Here is a 16,398-nt window from a genome sequence, read left to right as displayed (position 1 = left end):
TAATTTAAAATGTCTAAAATAGATAGGACACCACCATGGAGCCGGGACCCTTCGACAACAGAGAGGTACTTTATCTACAGCATGAGCATAGGTCCCAGTATGTATGGGATGCACCGGTATCCTCTAGTAGAGTGGTCCGTACCCGTTTGGGGGAGTCAGCATGGGATATTCTAGAGGTTGTTCCCCCACAACCCCGTGTCATAGATATACTACGTCGGGGCGGTATCTACCGGCACATAGAGGTTGGTCGGCTAGTGCACGATAGGCTCTAGTGACAGCTATGATTGAACGCTGGCGACCGTAGACCCATACATTTTATTTCCGCATTGGCGAGGCTACCATCACCCTGTAGGATGTCGAGGTGATTTATGGTCTACAGATTGATGAACATGCATTGTATAGAGTGGAGCCTCCGGAGATGCTGTCGTATCGCCAGGAGATGGCTAGGCTCACTGGTTTCGAGCCTCTGCATGGGGATATGCGTGGACGGAGTCGGTTGTTGCGGTCCTCCCTCCATGCTCACTTGCGCCTCCTAAATCTGCAGCATCCGATTGGCGAGGCGACGGCACAGGCTGATGTTGACCGACGTGCTTGCTTATATCTTCTCATCATATTCGGGGGCATCATGTTCCCGAACACGTCGGGTGCGAATATGAGCATTAGGTATCTGCTTTTTACTGAGGACCTAGAGCAGCTGGGATGTTATAGTTGGGGCGCCGCTGTCCTGGCTTACATGTACAGAGGATTTGATCGAGCCTCTATGGGCGAGAGGGTTGAGGTCGCTGCATTTAGCCCTCTTCTTCAGGTAATATATTTAAGTGTGTGTAGATAAAACACTAAATATATTTTTTCGAAACAACGACTGATAAATAATTTTTTTGATGACTATGACAGATATGGGTGTGGACTAGGTTGAGACCTTTTCAGCCCATAGTTGCTCACCCTCCCGATGACTATGTTGCTGAGGATATGCCATATGCGCGGAGATGGTCGCGAGGCCGTACCAGAGGTATGGAGACGCACCATATCATTCTCCTTTTTAGGGATCAGTTAGACCGCATGACGGCGCCCGAGGTAAGTTTTTTTTATTTAACATTAGTTTGTTATTTTGTTAGTCATTATTGTCAACTAGCTGAAATCCTTTTATAGGCTTTCATATGGACGCCGTATGATCAGATTTTGGGTCAGCTGCCGGCGTTTTGTAGGGCTAGTGAGCACATGTGTACTGCACGGTGTCCATTGATCCATATGGACATCGTTGAGCATCACGCACCCGACCGTGTATTACGGCAATTTGGGCATGTGCAGAACATACCCACGGCTACACATTGGGAGCACTACCACTACATCAGGGACGAGCGTTCGATCGACAGTGCGGCATGGCGGGCGCGTATGCACCAGGAAGTGAATGCATGGAACGAGAGGATGACGACTCTAGCGGCGGTCGGACATGACACTCCGGTCCATGAGTACATGACTTGGTACATGCATATCACTCGCTCCTTGGTTGCCAACCCTTCGACGCCTCGTCCTGATGGCCGAGGATATGCATCACTCTCAGAAGCGTACGAGGCGCTGGTAAGTTTATTCAATCGTCGCCTTATTATATATTACTTTATGAATTTATTCAATTCTTAAAATTTGCAAATATATGCAGCTACGGATGACTCTGATGATACGCCATGAGAGCAATTCCCTTACGGAGTCCACCGACCCCGGGATAGCGGCATTTGCGGCACGAATAGTTCATCTTACCGATACTGGTATGACACAGGCACAGGAGTGGCATCGTGTCGATGAGGATGTACCAGAGGGTGTTCCTGAGGGTGGTAGGGCTGATAGAGGTGGGCGGGCTAGCAGAGGTGGCCGGGCTGGCGGAGGTGATCTGGCTGGCGGAGGTGGTCGGGCTGGCAGAGGTGATCTGGCTGGCGGAGGTGGTCAGGCTGGCAGAGGTGATCGGGCTGGCAGAGGTCAGAGGTCTAGTAGATGAGTCTGACGATATGTCCCGTCAGGCTCCGTCGGCTAGAGATACCCTTTCTTCTTCCAGGTCGTCGACTTCACAGAGACCTGGATATACACCAGAGGTGTTCCCACATTATGATCCTTGGTCAACATTTTCGCAAGTGTCAGTTGGTGATCTACATATGGGAGGCGGAGATGAGGACTTGGATATTATTTTCGATGACTACTTTCTCTGTTCTATAGCCGGGCCTTCGGAACCATCTGCATCTCCGGTTCCGCGGGCTACTCAGGAGCCTTCTCACATGCCATCTCAAGCGTCCGTCGACACAGGTTTGTTTTGTTACAATAAAATAATGTATTAATTAATTATTTTATTAATCTAAACTAAATTATTTACATGTATTATAGGTTCTTTCTTCTGCGCCTGTGGACCTGTCTCCGCTTGTCCAGATTGACTCGTCTCCACCTCCAACTACAACTCTAGGTAGCGTTCAGGAGACAGTTGAGGAGCCAGCTAAGGAGCCCTCTGACCAGCTATCTCCAGAGGCCGTCAACACACAGGTTTGTTTTTTTACAAAGAAATAATTTATTAAATAATTTTTTATATGTTATTTCATGTTTAGTTTATGAAAAATTAAATTGTTTATATGTTATTTCAGGTTCATTCTTCTGCTCCTGTGGTCCAGTCTTCTCTGATTGAGTCATCTCCTGAGGCATCTACAGAGGCTACTCAGGTGGAGACCGCCGCCGTCTCCCACAGGAAGCATATTTTCACCAAGGGCCTGAAGAAGGGAAGAAAGGATGATCATGGCATAGATCATCCTATCATTAAGAGGAGGAGAGAGGGTCCTGATGATAGTGAGGGTGGTGGGGTTGGCCTTAGGCGTTAGGAGATTGTATATTTGTAAATAAAATGTACATTTTATGTTAATATTATATATATATTTTTGGGTATTATTTTTTTTAATGATAATTAGTTATTTAAGTATTTATTGTCGATTATTAATAACTCATGCGACGTCCTAGATTAATTAAAACCCTATAAAATATGACAATTAAACTTAAAGATAACAAGTTTTCAAACTTACTTCGGAGCACTTTACAACCCCTAAAACGACGATTCAAACATATATGTATACTTGATGTAATGAGACGACATTATTGTACGCTAAAAAAAAATTAAGTTCTATATAAAATATTTATATTCCGACGTTTTGAAACGTGACTAATCTTCGGTCAAAGTACCAAAAAAACTTAAATATAACAAGTTTCCAAACTTACTTCGGAGCACTTTGCAACCCCTAAAACGACGATCCAAACATATATGTATACCTGATGTAATGAGCCGACATTATTGTATGCTAAAAAAGATATTAAGTTCTATATAAAATATTTATATTCCGGTGTTTTGAAACGTGACAAATTTTCAGTCAAAGTATGGAAAAAAGCTGAATTTTCAGTTTGATTTCCAAAGAATAAAGGCTGGGGTGGGGGACCCGACCTCTTTTACGCATAGATTATGTGCGTAAAAGAACTTTAGTGTAAAAACTACACTTTGGCCCTTTTACGCACATAATCTGTGCGTGAAGCCTATTTAGGTTCTTTTTTTTTTCAATGGGTTATTTTGGTTCCAAAAATTTATTTTTGAGTTACAAAAGTCTGGGCTCATTTCTATAGCAATGAAAAACAACATCACGTTCAAGTAATGTCCATGAGTTCACGCAGTTACTTAAATTAAATAAAATAAAGAAAATAGAATTCAATCACTCCACTCAAGAATTTTTTTTAGAAAAAAAGATTTGTCAACCCCACAAATACTCACAAACTTTCAAAATTTATGTGATCCTATCTCTTTTCAATTGTTAAAGAAAAATAGCCCGTTGGACAGCTAAATAGAATTTAACTTAATTTCGTATTTTATCTTTTATAATATATTTTATATCCAAACAAATATCATTAAGATTATAAATGTTAAGAGTTTTATAATTACTCGAATCTTATGACTTATTTAAGATCACGGATTTTAATTTCTTCCCTTTTTAAACTTCTGCCAAACCAAAATAGATTACTTAGAATTATGAGGGGTGATAAGAAATAGACGTTAAGCCTAACTAAACTCAAAAAGCAACTCTTCGGTCCATGTTTGATTTGACACACGCTTTAAGAAACAATAAATAAAATGGTAATTTTATAATACCACCCTCAATTATTATATGTTGGGAAATGAATTGGAAATAATTATAGGAGTAGTACTTAATAATAAGGGTAAAATAGTAAATCGTCACTTGTTTTTCAAGCTGGACAAGTAAAAGTAGACATTTATTTTTAATATATGGACAAGTAAAATTGGACGGAGGCACTAATTCAAAAGATGAGGATTGTCCAAGATCATGTAAGGAAGCACACCGCTCCATCCCACATCGATATGCGAGACTAACGGTACCCCCTATGGCCAAGAATGGACATTCGGAGCACATATAATATAAGATAGGGGCCAAACTTTGAGTAAAAAATAAATTGAGCAGATCCAACTCTGGTATGATGATAAGTAATTGATGTCGGACCTAATTTAACTCCAAAAATATTTTCTCAAGAGGTAAGAATGGTTTAAAACTGTATAAGAAAGGACATTGCTCAGATGTGGGAGACTAACAAGGGGTGGGTGGTTTACAAAGTTATAAAAAGACGTCATTTCAAGTTTTTGTGTTTTACGTTATGATGTACTGATGAATAGCAACTCGATATATCTGCTTTTTTGATGGATTTAACATAAGAAGGAAAGAGAGAGAAATTAAAGAGGTCTATATATGAGAGTAAACAATGATATGACTTAAAGTTGTGCTAATACGTAAAAAGCACTATATAAAGGCCTCCTTACTTTTGGTGTATGAATATAATAAGCTCCTCTATCCTAATTCCTAAGCCATATATATTGCCTTTCAACCACTCTTTTTTTCTATTGGATCTTCAATGTTTCCCCCGTCAGGTCAATAGATGGTCATGCAGCTGCAGTCTTTTTAAAATGCTCAGCTCTTTCACTTGTCAACATAGGTTTATGATTCTTTAAGTAGGCGTTTGGCCATAGAAATAAAAAAAAACTTTTCACTTTTTTTTTGAAATTTTGAAGTTGGGGGTTGTGTTTAGCCGTTGTTTTTGCAAATAATATTTTTTTTTGTTGAAATATACTTTTTCAGCAAGGTTTCGGTTGTGAAAAATAAATTATTTTTTTTTCAAATTTCAAATACAATTTTTATAGCCAAACACTAATTTTTGAAAAAAGTGAAAATAAATAAATGAAAACAATGAATAATTCTTATGGCCAAACGGGAAACATATATAATCAGTGTTCATTAGTCCGATTAATTCAAATTCATGTTGTTTAAAACTCGTATTAAAGGAGGAATCATTTCCTATTCCAAGTAATCAGAGTTTTTTCTAATTTTAGAGTTCAAAATTTAAACTTCTAATTAAAGGTGTGTCTATATATTAGAATGCTCTCATCGATACAAATTGAAAGGTCAGTTGAAAATATTCGTAAACCTTTACTTGAGGGAAATCTCCTCTTCAGATAAAGTCTGAACATATTAAGATAATGCATTTGAATCCCACACAAACTCTAAAAGAGTAGTATAATCATAATATCTCTCTCTACTCTACTAACTGAAGATAATATTTGTATTTCAAACTAAATATTATCCATTCTGTTGGTATATCCTAACACAAGTACAGAGTACTCCCTCCATTCATTTTTTACTTGTTCCATGTCTCTTTTTTAAAAAAAATACACTATTTATTAGGAACTTGTTTTACTAAATTACGCTTACTAGTTAACCTTTGGAAATCTAAGTTTTATTAGTATTACCAAAATGGACAAGTAATATATAAAATTAATATCATAAGACAAAGCCAACTTTAGATTGAGGAATAAAAGTGCGTTTATCTTCCCAAACCTACGAGTATAAATTTGAGAATGGAAAAGGATCAAAATTACCCCTGAACCTTGAGAAATAGTTTATGCATACCCTTCATTATATTTTAGGGCCAATTATACCCTTACCGTTATACTATGGGGTCAATTATACCTTTATGTCTAACAGCTGCCACGTGGCATCATCCCAGCCCTTCAAAATTATTTTTCCCTCAAATAATTTTTATCCACTAAAATAATCCAACCCAACCCGATTTGTTTTTCCAGCCAAACTGGTACCGACCCAACCCATTACCTCTTGGCTGGAAAAAAAAATCGGGTCAGGTTGGGTTATTTTAGTGGGTAAAAAATTATTTGAAGGAAAAATAATTTTGAAGGGCTGGGATGATGCAACATGGCAGCTGTTAGACATAAGGGTATAATTGACTCCATAGTATAACGGTAAGGGTATAATTGGCCCTAAAGTATAACGAAGGGTATGGATGAATTATTTCCCAAAGTTCAGGGGTAATTTTGGCCCTTTTCCGATTTGAAAATGTAGTTATGTACTGGCTATCTTAACCACTGAAATATCGTAGTGTCAGACAATATATTGTTTCAACACAGTGGTGAAAAATATTAAAGAATAATGAAGGTGTAAATATTAGCCCGAAAAGAAGTTGTGGCAGCCTGTTAAAAAGATTAGACATGAATACCAATTAACAAATTTCTAATTCCAATTAGAGTCAAAGATTCGTGACCAAGTTGCGTTCAATAAATTGAAACAACTTAAATAAATTAGCTAATTGGCAAAGATTTGGGGGATAGGCACAACGTGAGTATCAAACAAGAGAATAATTAATCCATGCACTAGCCATGGAATTCATTATCAATATATATGTGCAAGAAAAACAATACTAGTACTAGTAAAACACCGAACCTGCAGGAGAGATTCTTTTACAAATGTGTCCATTAACTAATTGACAAAGATATATATTACAAAACCATTACATATATCTTTAGATGAGATAAGAGTTAGGTTCCTAGTTATTCTCTGAATTTTTTAGTTAGTTCTTGATTTGAGTTATTTAAAGGGAAAAATCAAAGAGTGTCATGATATGCACAACTTGCCAGATTCAGAATTAGGATTTCTTATTCTTTAATTTGATTTTAAATATATATCTTTCTAGATGTGTAGTTTCTTTTTCCTTCTTGAGATTTTTTTTTTTTTTTCTTGAGATTTCTGCTATGTAACAAAGACCCATCACCTGCCAGCTTCTTGTATTTTCTGTTTTCTATTACTTGAACTAACCCCCAACATTTGGGCCTTTGATAATAAATACCCAAATACTATTGGGCTGGACCTTTGCCTAAGATAGGGGATCATTTGCACAAATGTTCCTATTCCGGGCTGGTCTTTAATTTTTGGCCCTCAAATTTGTGGTCTTTAATTGGTATCCTTCAACACTTTTCGCCAGTGTTTTGAAAGGCGGGGGCGTAAGGCGAAGCGTTTTATGTCTGCCTCAGTGAGACATAAGCCCCGAGGCACGGGGCGTAACATGGGAATTTAATTTTAGTATTTCATAAAAGGATATAATTATAATAAATACTTTTAAATATGTAAAATAACGTAAAAATTTGAAGAAAACTATAAATATATGTTCCATCCCCACAAAAAAACTAATCAGAACAATCTATTATACGCTACTTACAAGCACAAGTGATTGCTCGTTACTTTTTTTAGAGAGTAGAAGACAAGATAAATAATTGGAAAAGAACATATATTAGGCATTCTAGCAATAAAAAAAGGTCGTGACTTTTAAATTTAGTGTTTCGGTTCCTTTTTAAGATATTTGAGTAATTACTAGTTGACTTTTGAGAATTTGGGCATTATATCGAGGACTTATTTAACAAATTTTGTTTTAATTTGAAGAAGTTTTCTGGACTTGCGCCCCAACAAAAAAAACTCGCCCCAAACGCCCAGACGTACGCCCCCAATTGCTGGGCATACACCTTTTGCGACTTTCGCCTAGAACCATCGCCCCGGGGCATTTTTGATATGCCCTCGCCCCAGGGTTCTTCCCGAGAACGCCTTTTAAAACACTGATTTTTGCACGGCATATATTTATATTTTCATATCATAATATCTCATAAGTTATGTTAGACACGGCAAAACTTTCAAAACTCAACATAAAAATGGTCAAAACACATCAAACTCCACAAAAAACAGGCACGATATTCAACTCAAAAAGGAAAAAGAACATACATCCTAAAAAGCATAACTCCATTTTCTGAACTCTACAAAAATTCTGAAGAGACTACAAAAACTTTATTCAACTCAAAAAGAATAAAGAACATATGCCCTAAAAAGCACAACTCTAGTTTTTGAACAATACAATAAATTATGGAAATACTACAAGTAGTTAGGCTGAATAACTTAATTCCTACGGATCTTATTACGAGCGAAGTAACAGTTTAGTTTCCGAAGATAAATGGTATAAAACTTATGGTGAATGAAGCATGTCTAAATATTTTCATTAAATGAGCAGCAAGGACAAAAAAAATTAAAGACCAATACGTTGGAAGGACAACTTCAACTAAACCCCCACTTTTGGGCCTTTGATAACAAATACCCAAATTTTATTGGGCTGGACCTTTGCCTTAGATACGAACCGGGTAGTCTGTAGATGCAAATTGTACCGGTTTAGTCACTAAAAATCCCGGTTCGGTTCGATTCAGAGGAGCTTTATATAAACCAAAAGATCGGCTGTAACTCGGCGAGTTAAAAGCGTTCTCTTTACTGCTTCCAGGTCTCTTTTCGTTCTCAAAGGCTTCTATCACGTAAGATTTCTTAAACAAATTTACACTTTTGCCCATTAATTTTGTTTTATTTTCAACTTTTAGCTTCAATCCCTTTTGTTTTATAGTTTTGATATAAGTCTTAGGGTTTCTATAATTCTATTCCAGCATTTACATGTGTTTTTAAAGCTTGTAATATTAATAAAGCTCTGATCTTGGTAGTAAATAAAAGTTTGTTGTTGCCTTAAGCAAATTGTATCTATATTTAAATTTCTGGGTGTATGTTGTAGTGTGCTGGGTTGTTCATGTGCTATTTGCTGGAAAATAAGTTATTTAACTTAGTTGAAATAGTTGTTGATGTGATTAGTGTAATGTAAACTTGATGTCTAGAATGTTTTACTTATGAATGCCATGAAAAGCTTTGCAATTATTTTTAGTTTGGTTATCTTGTTGATACATACCGGCAATGTTATAGAGGCGGAGTTGCAATATCATTTCTTGCTTCTTTCATTGGTGAGGGGCATGTTGCATTGAACTACATGATGTATCATTGTTATCTCGGCTTTAATTCCCACTATGGATAATATGGGTACCCATATATCTGTCACTCAACCCATATGAGTCTTGATCGATAAAATGTCCCCTACCTTTTAAACACTAAGGGTCGTTTGGTTGCTGGTTACAGTTATGCAGGTATTGATATTGCAGGGATTGGTTATGCTGGTTTTAATACATGAATAATTCAATTCCTAACCAGCAACCAAACGATCCCTAAATACTTGGTGTCTCTAAGTTCATATGACCTTCATTTCTTCCGTTCCCATTTTATAAAGGTGGTGTATAGTAAGTGAAGTTAACCCATCTTACGAGGTCAAGTACAACATCAGTACACTATTTAACTTCTACCAAGGTAACAACATTGTCATTCATGTCCCTTATCTTGTTAAATCAACCTGTAGTTGATGACTGTAACCAATGTTCACCTAGGTTATAACTATTTTGAATTGGCTGAATTCTGATCCACGTGTTAATGGAAAGATCCCTTGTTATTTGTGTCGCTTGCATTATTTCATTTCGTATCGCTTTGAATCTCTTAACCTTATCTGACTTCTTTTTATGCTTTTATTGAGCCGAGGGTCTTTCGGAAACAGCCGTCCTACCTTGGTAGGAGTAAGGTTTGCGTACACTCTACCCTCCCCAGACCCCACGATGTGGGATTTCACTGGGTGGTTGTTGTTGTTGTGTTAATGGAAAGATCACTGTTTCTATCTAGTTGTTTTTTGTTCTTTTCCTTTTCCCCCTTAACTTGCTTTGATATCATGCTATATCCCTGCCATATCAAGTTATGTTGTGTGTGTGAAATCCCTTAAGAAGTTTCTAAAGGGATTTAACATTATGAAGCAAAGTACGAGGCAGTAACCTTTACATAGTGTAGTTTAGGAATTTAGGTTGTTGAGGTTAATTATGGCTTAGAATATTACATATGACTATTGATTTTTCCAACTGGGAATTTGGTTTTATTTTTTCGAGGAAGATATATTTTCTCTCTTTTATACTTGAAAACGTGTTTTCCCTTTCAATTTTTTACGCTAGAAGGTAATTTGATGCTGTTCTTATGGTTTATGAATTAATTAAACAGGTTAAGCAATATGGCTGAATTGACTGCTGAAGCCCAGCTTGTTCAAAGTTGAGTTCTTTTATTTAATGTACCTGTCCTCTCTCTCTCTTAACAATTCTATCAATTATTTTCTAACAGGGACCTGAGCTTTGACATCTCATCTTTAGAATTTACGTAATTTTCTCGAGTTTCAGTTCATGTCTATCTCCTCTGCTTGCATTTCATTTATTCTCTTGATGCTGTACTTGTTTTGAGATATTGAAGTTACAGATTAGGCCTAGGTCTAGCTCTCTCATTCTGTGCTGCTGACATCTGGAGAAAATGTCTTGCTTCTTTATGTTTCAGATAATTTAGAGAGTGTCAATGGGTTCCAAACCATGTCCAAAGAAGATGCTGCATGCGTTCCTAACATGCAGATGCAGCCTGAAGAAATTGGTAGGAGACGTCAATGCTCCTGTCATTCATGATATTATCCTCCAATTAATTTTGTTTTTTCGAACAGACCAGGATCACTAGAACAATATTTTTACCTGTATGCTTCTGTTTCCAGAAAGGAAAGCTCGGATGGATGCTGTTTGGCAGCAAATGAATAAAGGAGTATCTACGAAGACCCTGTACTCCATAATAAACAAGCCTACTTCAGCATCAAATAAAACTTCCTCAAAAAAATCATCAAAATCATCATCTTCTGTGAGTATTAGACCTCTACTTTACAAATCGTATGAGATATGTCCATGTTTTTACTCAGATTTGTGGTGTAACAATCTCAACAGAGTTGGATGACAGTACTGGGATTGTCCCAAAAGAAAGTATCAGAGCCTGGAAGAAGCACACCAGAAAAGTGCCTTAGGACTACGCAAAATGATACTAGCGAAGAGGCAAAGAAGTTTGCTGCTGCTGCTCTCTCTGCAGTGAAGGAGGCTGCCACAGCTGCTGCCTCTGCAGGCCGGGGTAAAGTGGTAAGTCTATCTTGCTTGCTCATGATATTTTTGTAGACTACTAGCTTTTCATTTTTGTAGAAGAGGACTTGGTTCTAGATTTGGCTATACACTCATAAAGCACGGGTGTATCGAGCTCTTTTGGCTGTAAATGGATTCTGATTCACTCTCTAAATACTCAAAATGTCAACCAGGTGTAGAATTCAAATTTTATCTTACAGGCCTCCTTTTCTTTTCTCAATGAGCAATAAATGCTTGATACTGTTTTCGTTGAGGGAACTAATCTTTACTGCAACCCCCCCCCCCCCCCCCCCCCCACACACACACACACACACACAAAAAAAAAAAGAAAGAAAGTAGCTGTTGTCTCTTTAGTGGTCTTGTTTAATCTGCATTTTGATAGTTATCATATGAATACAACACAAGGCACCAGAAGAGAAGAAAGAGGTTGTGGAAATTTGTGGGAATGGTTACAAGCAATTGGGCATATGAACAACTTGATGGAAACTTTTAGTTTTAATAATTATCTCGATATGCTTCTCAGATTTGTTGTTGCTTCTTTTTCCTTGCACATTCTTTATTCCTATTCCAATTTTTTCAGATTACTGAGGTACGAGATTTTGCTGGTGAAGAAGTTGAAATAAAGAAATATGTTGATGCCAACTCTGCAGAAGCACCTGATAAAGGCAAAGGCCCTGCAGCACCTGCTTCTGCTGTTGATATTATCCTTGAACAAATAAAAAAGAAGCAGAAACTGAGTGTACTTGATAAGACAAAGAAAGATTGGGAGGGGTTCAAGGGAGAAAATAGAGGCATGGAAGAAGAGCTAGATGCTTACAAGAAGAGTTCCAATCAGTATCTAGACAGGGTTGGTTTCTTAGAGCGTGCTGATTACCGAGAATTTGAGCGGGAGAGAGATGCTCGTCTTGCAATGCAATCAAAGAGGAAACCAGATAGTATGAGAGAAGACTACTGAGCTCATACCTCCAGGTTATGCCATTCTTGTCTAAAGAAATGTGTATTCTGTGGCTTTTGGAGGCCTAAACCTGTATTAGATTATGAGCTTATGCTATCACTAGCAAATGTTGTAGGGGGTTTAAGGGGGGGTTTATGGGCTTTAAATTTTATGGGCTACGTGGTCATGAAAGTGATGCCAGTGACCTGAGACTCATGCTTGGAAACCTGTTCTTGTAATTTAATCTATTCCCCTTTTCCCCTTAATTTCATTCACTAACATTCATTTACCCAATCGGATCCACTACACTGTGATTCTCCACTTCATTGTGTAAATAAGTATTGGAGGATATTTATCCCCAAAAAAGAAAAAAATTATGGAGGATTAGACTACGGAGCAATCTTGCAATTTTAGTTTGATTTTCTTTATTGTTACTGTTAGTGACGAATAAGTCTGCGTTTCTTCATCCAAGGGTTGCAGCTTCACCGGTTGAATCTTGTGAGTAGAGCGATAAACAACCATTCTCTGTAGAGTTATTCATCTTCTAAAGTGTTTTCTTTAGAATTATCTCAAAAACCAACATTTTGACGGTCGAAAAGTACCTCGAAAACGTCACCATGTTCTGAGGAATGAGGGTGGCCAATGCAGACATTATTTTGAGTTTATAACATTGTTTTAAAAGGCAGTGTCAGGACTCAGTGGCAAAACGCCCTGGGGCTAACGTGCGGGGCTTAGTTCCTATGAGGCTTACGCCCTAAGCGCCCAACCGTACGCCTTAAACACGCCCAACGCCCAGGGCTCGCCTAACAGTTCTTACACAAATTATATTTTAAATTCCTTAATTAAAATCATTCACCCTCATAATTGTTTAACAAAATAATGATACTTAATAGTTTTTCATCTATAGAAATAGAAGATTGGGTGTAACTCATATAACAAGTCATAGTATTGGATATTTACTATTTGAGAACGTCGTGAGGGTGAATATCACTTATTTAAAAAAAAAAAAACACATAGCGGAATTGTACATTTTCACTTGTCATTGGTCATAAGTCCTATGTATCAGAATTATCATATAATTTTATTTTTTGTTCATGAAGAAGTTATGTTTTAATTGTAATATTGATAAATTTTATTGATTATTTGCTTATAGGGAGATAAAATAAATAGTATGATAGTAATAGTGTTTTAAGAAACTGTGTTTTTTTCCGTGTTTGAAAGTTAAAATGTTAGAATTGTTTTGCATTTCATAATAGCTTTTATTTCATTGTATTGTTTATACTTGTAAAATTATGTTATATATAATTATAAGTTATAAGCGGTGTATAATGGGCTTTGATCATTTTTTTTGTGAGGATCAAGCGCGCGCGCGCTCACACACACACACATATACATACATATATATATATATATATATATATATATATTTCATTTATTTACAGTTTTCTTTTATTTTTTTATGTAATTTTACTTATTTAAAAATATTTATTATAGTTATATTATTTTAAGAAATACTAAAAATTAAATACCCATGGGGCTTACGCCCCGTGCCTCGAGGCTTACGCCTCGTCGAGGCGTATATAAAACGCCCCGCCTTACGCTCCCGCCTTTTAAAACACTGGTTTATAATACAAGTTTATATAAATTTAACTACGGGGATTTGAATAAATACTGAATAAAAATTTGTCTATATGCATTCACAATGAGTGCAAACCAATGAGAATAGAGTCTCGAAACTAGCATACAAACCCTGGGTTCATGAATCATAATCACTTCTGGTATCTTATTCTTGGTTCATAGTGCTCCTCTTTAAAACATAACCTTGATGTTATTCACAGTTTAGGATCTTGAACTTCCAGAGTATCCTAGCTATGTTTTCTGAAAGAAATTAATAAACGTATTTCACAATGGAAGCACTGAACTTCGACTACGATGGTGTCTTGAGAAGTAGGACCTGCCACCATAAGAAAATGATCTCTTCATCAAAACAGGTTCTTCTTTATGCAGAGTTGAAGCTCCGCCGGTGGTGCTCGTTATCCTTGAACTTGAATTTTCCCCTTCACTCATTCTTGACAACATAGACATATGATCAAGCCCTATGCTTGAACTAATTGAAGAATCCACTGAAACTGACCTCCTCGTTGGTTGTACTTCCCCATCTCTTGAAGTTCCCATGCTCTCAATCTGCAAAAACTCTTCTTGATTACCGCGAAACTTGCGATTCGTTACCTCATTGTTACTACTCACTTCTCTCTGTTCATCATTTTCTAGCAGACTTCCTTCATTGGCACTCAAAATAGTACCTAAATTCGGTTCGATTGAAACCACTGCAGGTGCATTTAAACTGTTTACAATGCCAGAACGACACAAGGGGCAATTGGTGTGTGATCTAAGCCACGTGTCTATACAATGGATATGAAAAGCATGTTTACAATTCGGGAGTAATCTAAGAGACTCATCATCTTGAAATTCATTCAAGCAAACAGAGCAATTTGTTCCTTCAATCATACCATTCCCTGTTTTGAACTTGAAAATAGTAATCTTATCAATAACAGATGGCTGAAGACCAACAGTGTTGATGTACCAAATTGGATGATCAAATACTGGAGCTCGATTTTCGTCGAAAAATTCTTCATCAGAGCTTTGTGGTGGTGGGGTTCTTCTCCTGTTCCAATTTAAGCAATTCTTGACAATGATCAAATAGTAGCTAACAAGAAGGAACAAGCTAGCAAATAAGGCAACAGAGATGATAATATAAGGTGATATGTTCTGATGATGCTTGCTACTTAATTGTGGCGGCGGCGGTGGAGGTGGTGGTAGAGGGTGGAAATAATCTAAGTCTGCATTTGGATAACAGCCAACAGGACATGGTGAATCACAAAAATACAGACAATCTACAGATTGGTTTGTAAATTGAAGTAACTTTCTAGTGTCCATGGCTATTGATAGATTAAAAAAAAAAAGTGTCTCGGAGGTTCTTGATCTTAGAAAACAATAATGGAGTTAAGATGACTTAGGTGATTAGTCATTGAGATTCTTCTTGTTAGTTTCATGTGTAGTTGTCTATAAGGTGGAGATGATAAGCCTGTTATTTTCCTAGGTTTGAACAAAGACTTTTAGAGGGCTCACTTTCATTTCAATTGAATATGTGTGGTTGATGGTCTGCTTGGAATATTTAATTTTTTCCATTAAAAGTTTAGAAACATTCGAAGGGGAGCCTTGGCGTAACTGGTAAAGTTGCTTTCATGTGACCAGGAGGTCACGGGTTCGAACCGTGGAAATAGTCTCTTGCAGAAATGCAAGGTAAGGCTGTGTACAATAGACCTTATGATCCGGCTCTTCCCCGGACCCCGCGCATAGCGAGAGCTTAGTGCACCGGGCTGCCCAAAAGTTTAGAAACATTCATTTGAAGAAAAAACTAGAGTGAATTACACAAGCATTTTACTTGTCAAACAACATAATAGATTCCGTGCTAAAGTTATACTTCAAGCTAAATTCCACGAGATTAATGGACCTAATTAGTAATCACATACACACCGTCATATTCTACTCTGCTTGCTTTTATCATATGGAAGTGTGACATTATTGTTAATCAGCATTTTCTGTCAAAGCTTTTGTTAGTTACTTTTTTGTATCTGCGTACATGATACTGGGTGAGAAATCAAAAAAAAAAAAAAACCGACATACATTGGACTAGTTCAAGTATGGTATGCATTGCTTTTTGGAGTTCAAGTATTATACGTATCGGTGTAAAAAATAATCACATAATCAAGTCACTTAAAAAACAATTACCTGTAACTTTATCTAAATTCTTCTTCTCTTTTTGGGTAAAGATTTTTTTTTTTATCACTTTTCTTTTTCATCAGGTTAAACGAGTTAAGATACAGTGGTAAGTCATAATGTTGAGTGGTACATATGAAGCATAGTTTAGGTGACTTAGGTGATAAATCAACATCAAATTTATAATTAGAAAAACAAATTAGTTAGGTTATTTTTTCCAAACGAATGATTATTTTTCATATTGCATTTAGGGTAGTCGGTATCTGTTTCTGTCCACTTCCTATGCGTGGAACAAATAATGGTTGTTGGATCTCAGTCAGTACTATATATGTTTTGCTCTCTTTGAAAAGAAAAATCAATTTATCTCTAGTTTCCATCTTAATTTGTTTAATTTTGAGTTTTATTTTTAAAGACAGTATTCTTGCGACACAGAGGACAT

At 36.8% G+C, this 16,398-nt stretch overlaps 3 protein-coding genes across 4 annotated transcripts; 2 read left to right on the top strand and 1 right to left on the bottom strand.

The window, feature by feature from the left end:
- The first annotated feature begins 652 nt into the window (after positions 1–652).
- LOC132629010 (uncharacterized) lies at positions 653–1,990 on the top strand. Its single transcript, XM_060344756.1, has 2 exons — positions 653–805; positions 1,658–1,990. Exons 1-2 carry the CDS (start codon positions 653–655, stop codon positions 1,988–1,990), a joined length of 486 nt encoding a protein of 161 aa, XP_060200739.1.
- A 6,604-nt stretch (positions 1,991–8,594) lies between these two features.
- Positions 8,595–12,575, top strand: LOC132627579 (uncharacterized). 2 transcript variants are annotated; one of them, XM_060342990.1, is made up of 6 exons: positions 8,595–8,710; positions 10,308–10,354; positions 10,632–10,721; positions 10,837–10,976; positions 11,060–11,245; positions 11,826–12,575. In XM_060342990.1, exons 2-6 carry the CDS (start codon positions 10,318–10,320, stop codon positions 12,198–12,200), a joined length of 828 nt encoding a protein of 275 aa, XP_060198973.1. In that variant the 5' UTR covers positions 8,595–8,710; positions 10,308–10,317; the 3' UTR covers positions 12,201–12,575. The 2 variants fall into 2 exon arrangements, with proteins under 2 accessions (XP_060198973.1, XP_060198974.1); XM_060342991.1 differs by having other exon boundaries at positions 8,672–8,710; positions 10,308–10,374.
- A 1,359-nt stretch (positions 12,576–13,934) lies between these two features.
- LOC132627578 (E3 ubiquitin-protein ligase RING1-like) lies at positions 13,935–15,542 on the bottom strand. Its single transcript, XM_060342989.1, has one exon. It carries the CDS (start codon positions 15,114–15,116, stop codon positions 14,082–14,084), a length of 1,035 nt encoding a protein of 344 aa, XP_060198972.1. The 5' UTR covers positions 15,117–15,542; the 3' UTR covers positions 13,935–14,081.
- Positions 15,543–16,398: the final 856 nt, after the last annotated feature.

This window comes from Lycium barbarum, chromosome 2 (genome assembly GCF_019175385.1).
Source record: "Lycium barbarum isolate Lr01 chromosome 2, ASM1917538v2, whole genome shotgun sequence".
Classification (NCBI taxonomy): Eukaryota; Viridiplantae; Streptophyta; class Magnoliopsida; order Solanales; family Solanaceae; genus Lycium; species Lycium barbarum.
The sequence above is the reverse complement of the archived record's forward strand: the minus strand, read 5'-3'. Positions and strand labels throughout refer to the sequence as shown.

Excerpts from the sequence above, each read along its gene's own strand:
- LOC132627579 (XM_060342990.1), top strand. The coding sequence starts at position 10,318 with ATGGCTGAATTGACTGCTGAAGCCCAGCTTGTTCAAA. Across the intron at positions 10,355-10,631 it reads TGAAGCCCAGCTTGTTCAAA|ATAATTTAGAGAGTGTCAAT; the intron begins GTTGAGTTCTTT and ends TTTATGTTTCAG. Across the intron at positions 10,977-11,059 it reads CATCAAAATCATCATCTTCT|AGTTGGATGACAGTACTGGG; the intron begins GTGAGTATTAGA and ends CAATCTCAACAG.
- LOC132627578 (XM_060342989.1), bottom strand. The coding sequence starts at position 15,116 with ATGGACACTAGAAAGTTACTTCAATTTACAAACCAATCTGTAGATTGT.
- LOC132629010 (XM_060344756.1), top strand. The coding sequence starts at position 653 with ATGAGCATTAGGTATCTGCTTTTTACTGAGGACCTAGAGCAGCTGGGA. Across the intron at positions 806-1,657 it reads CATTTAGCCCTCTTCTTCAG|CTACGGATGACTCTGATGAT; the intron begins GTAATATATTTA and ends AAATATATGCAG.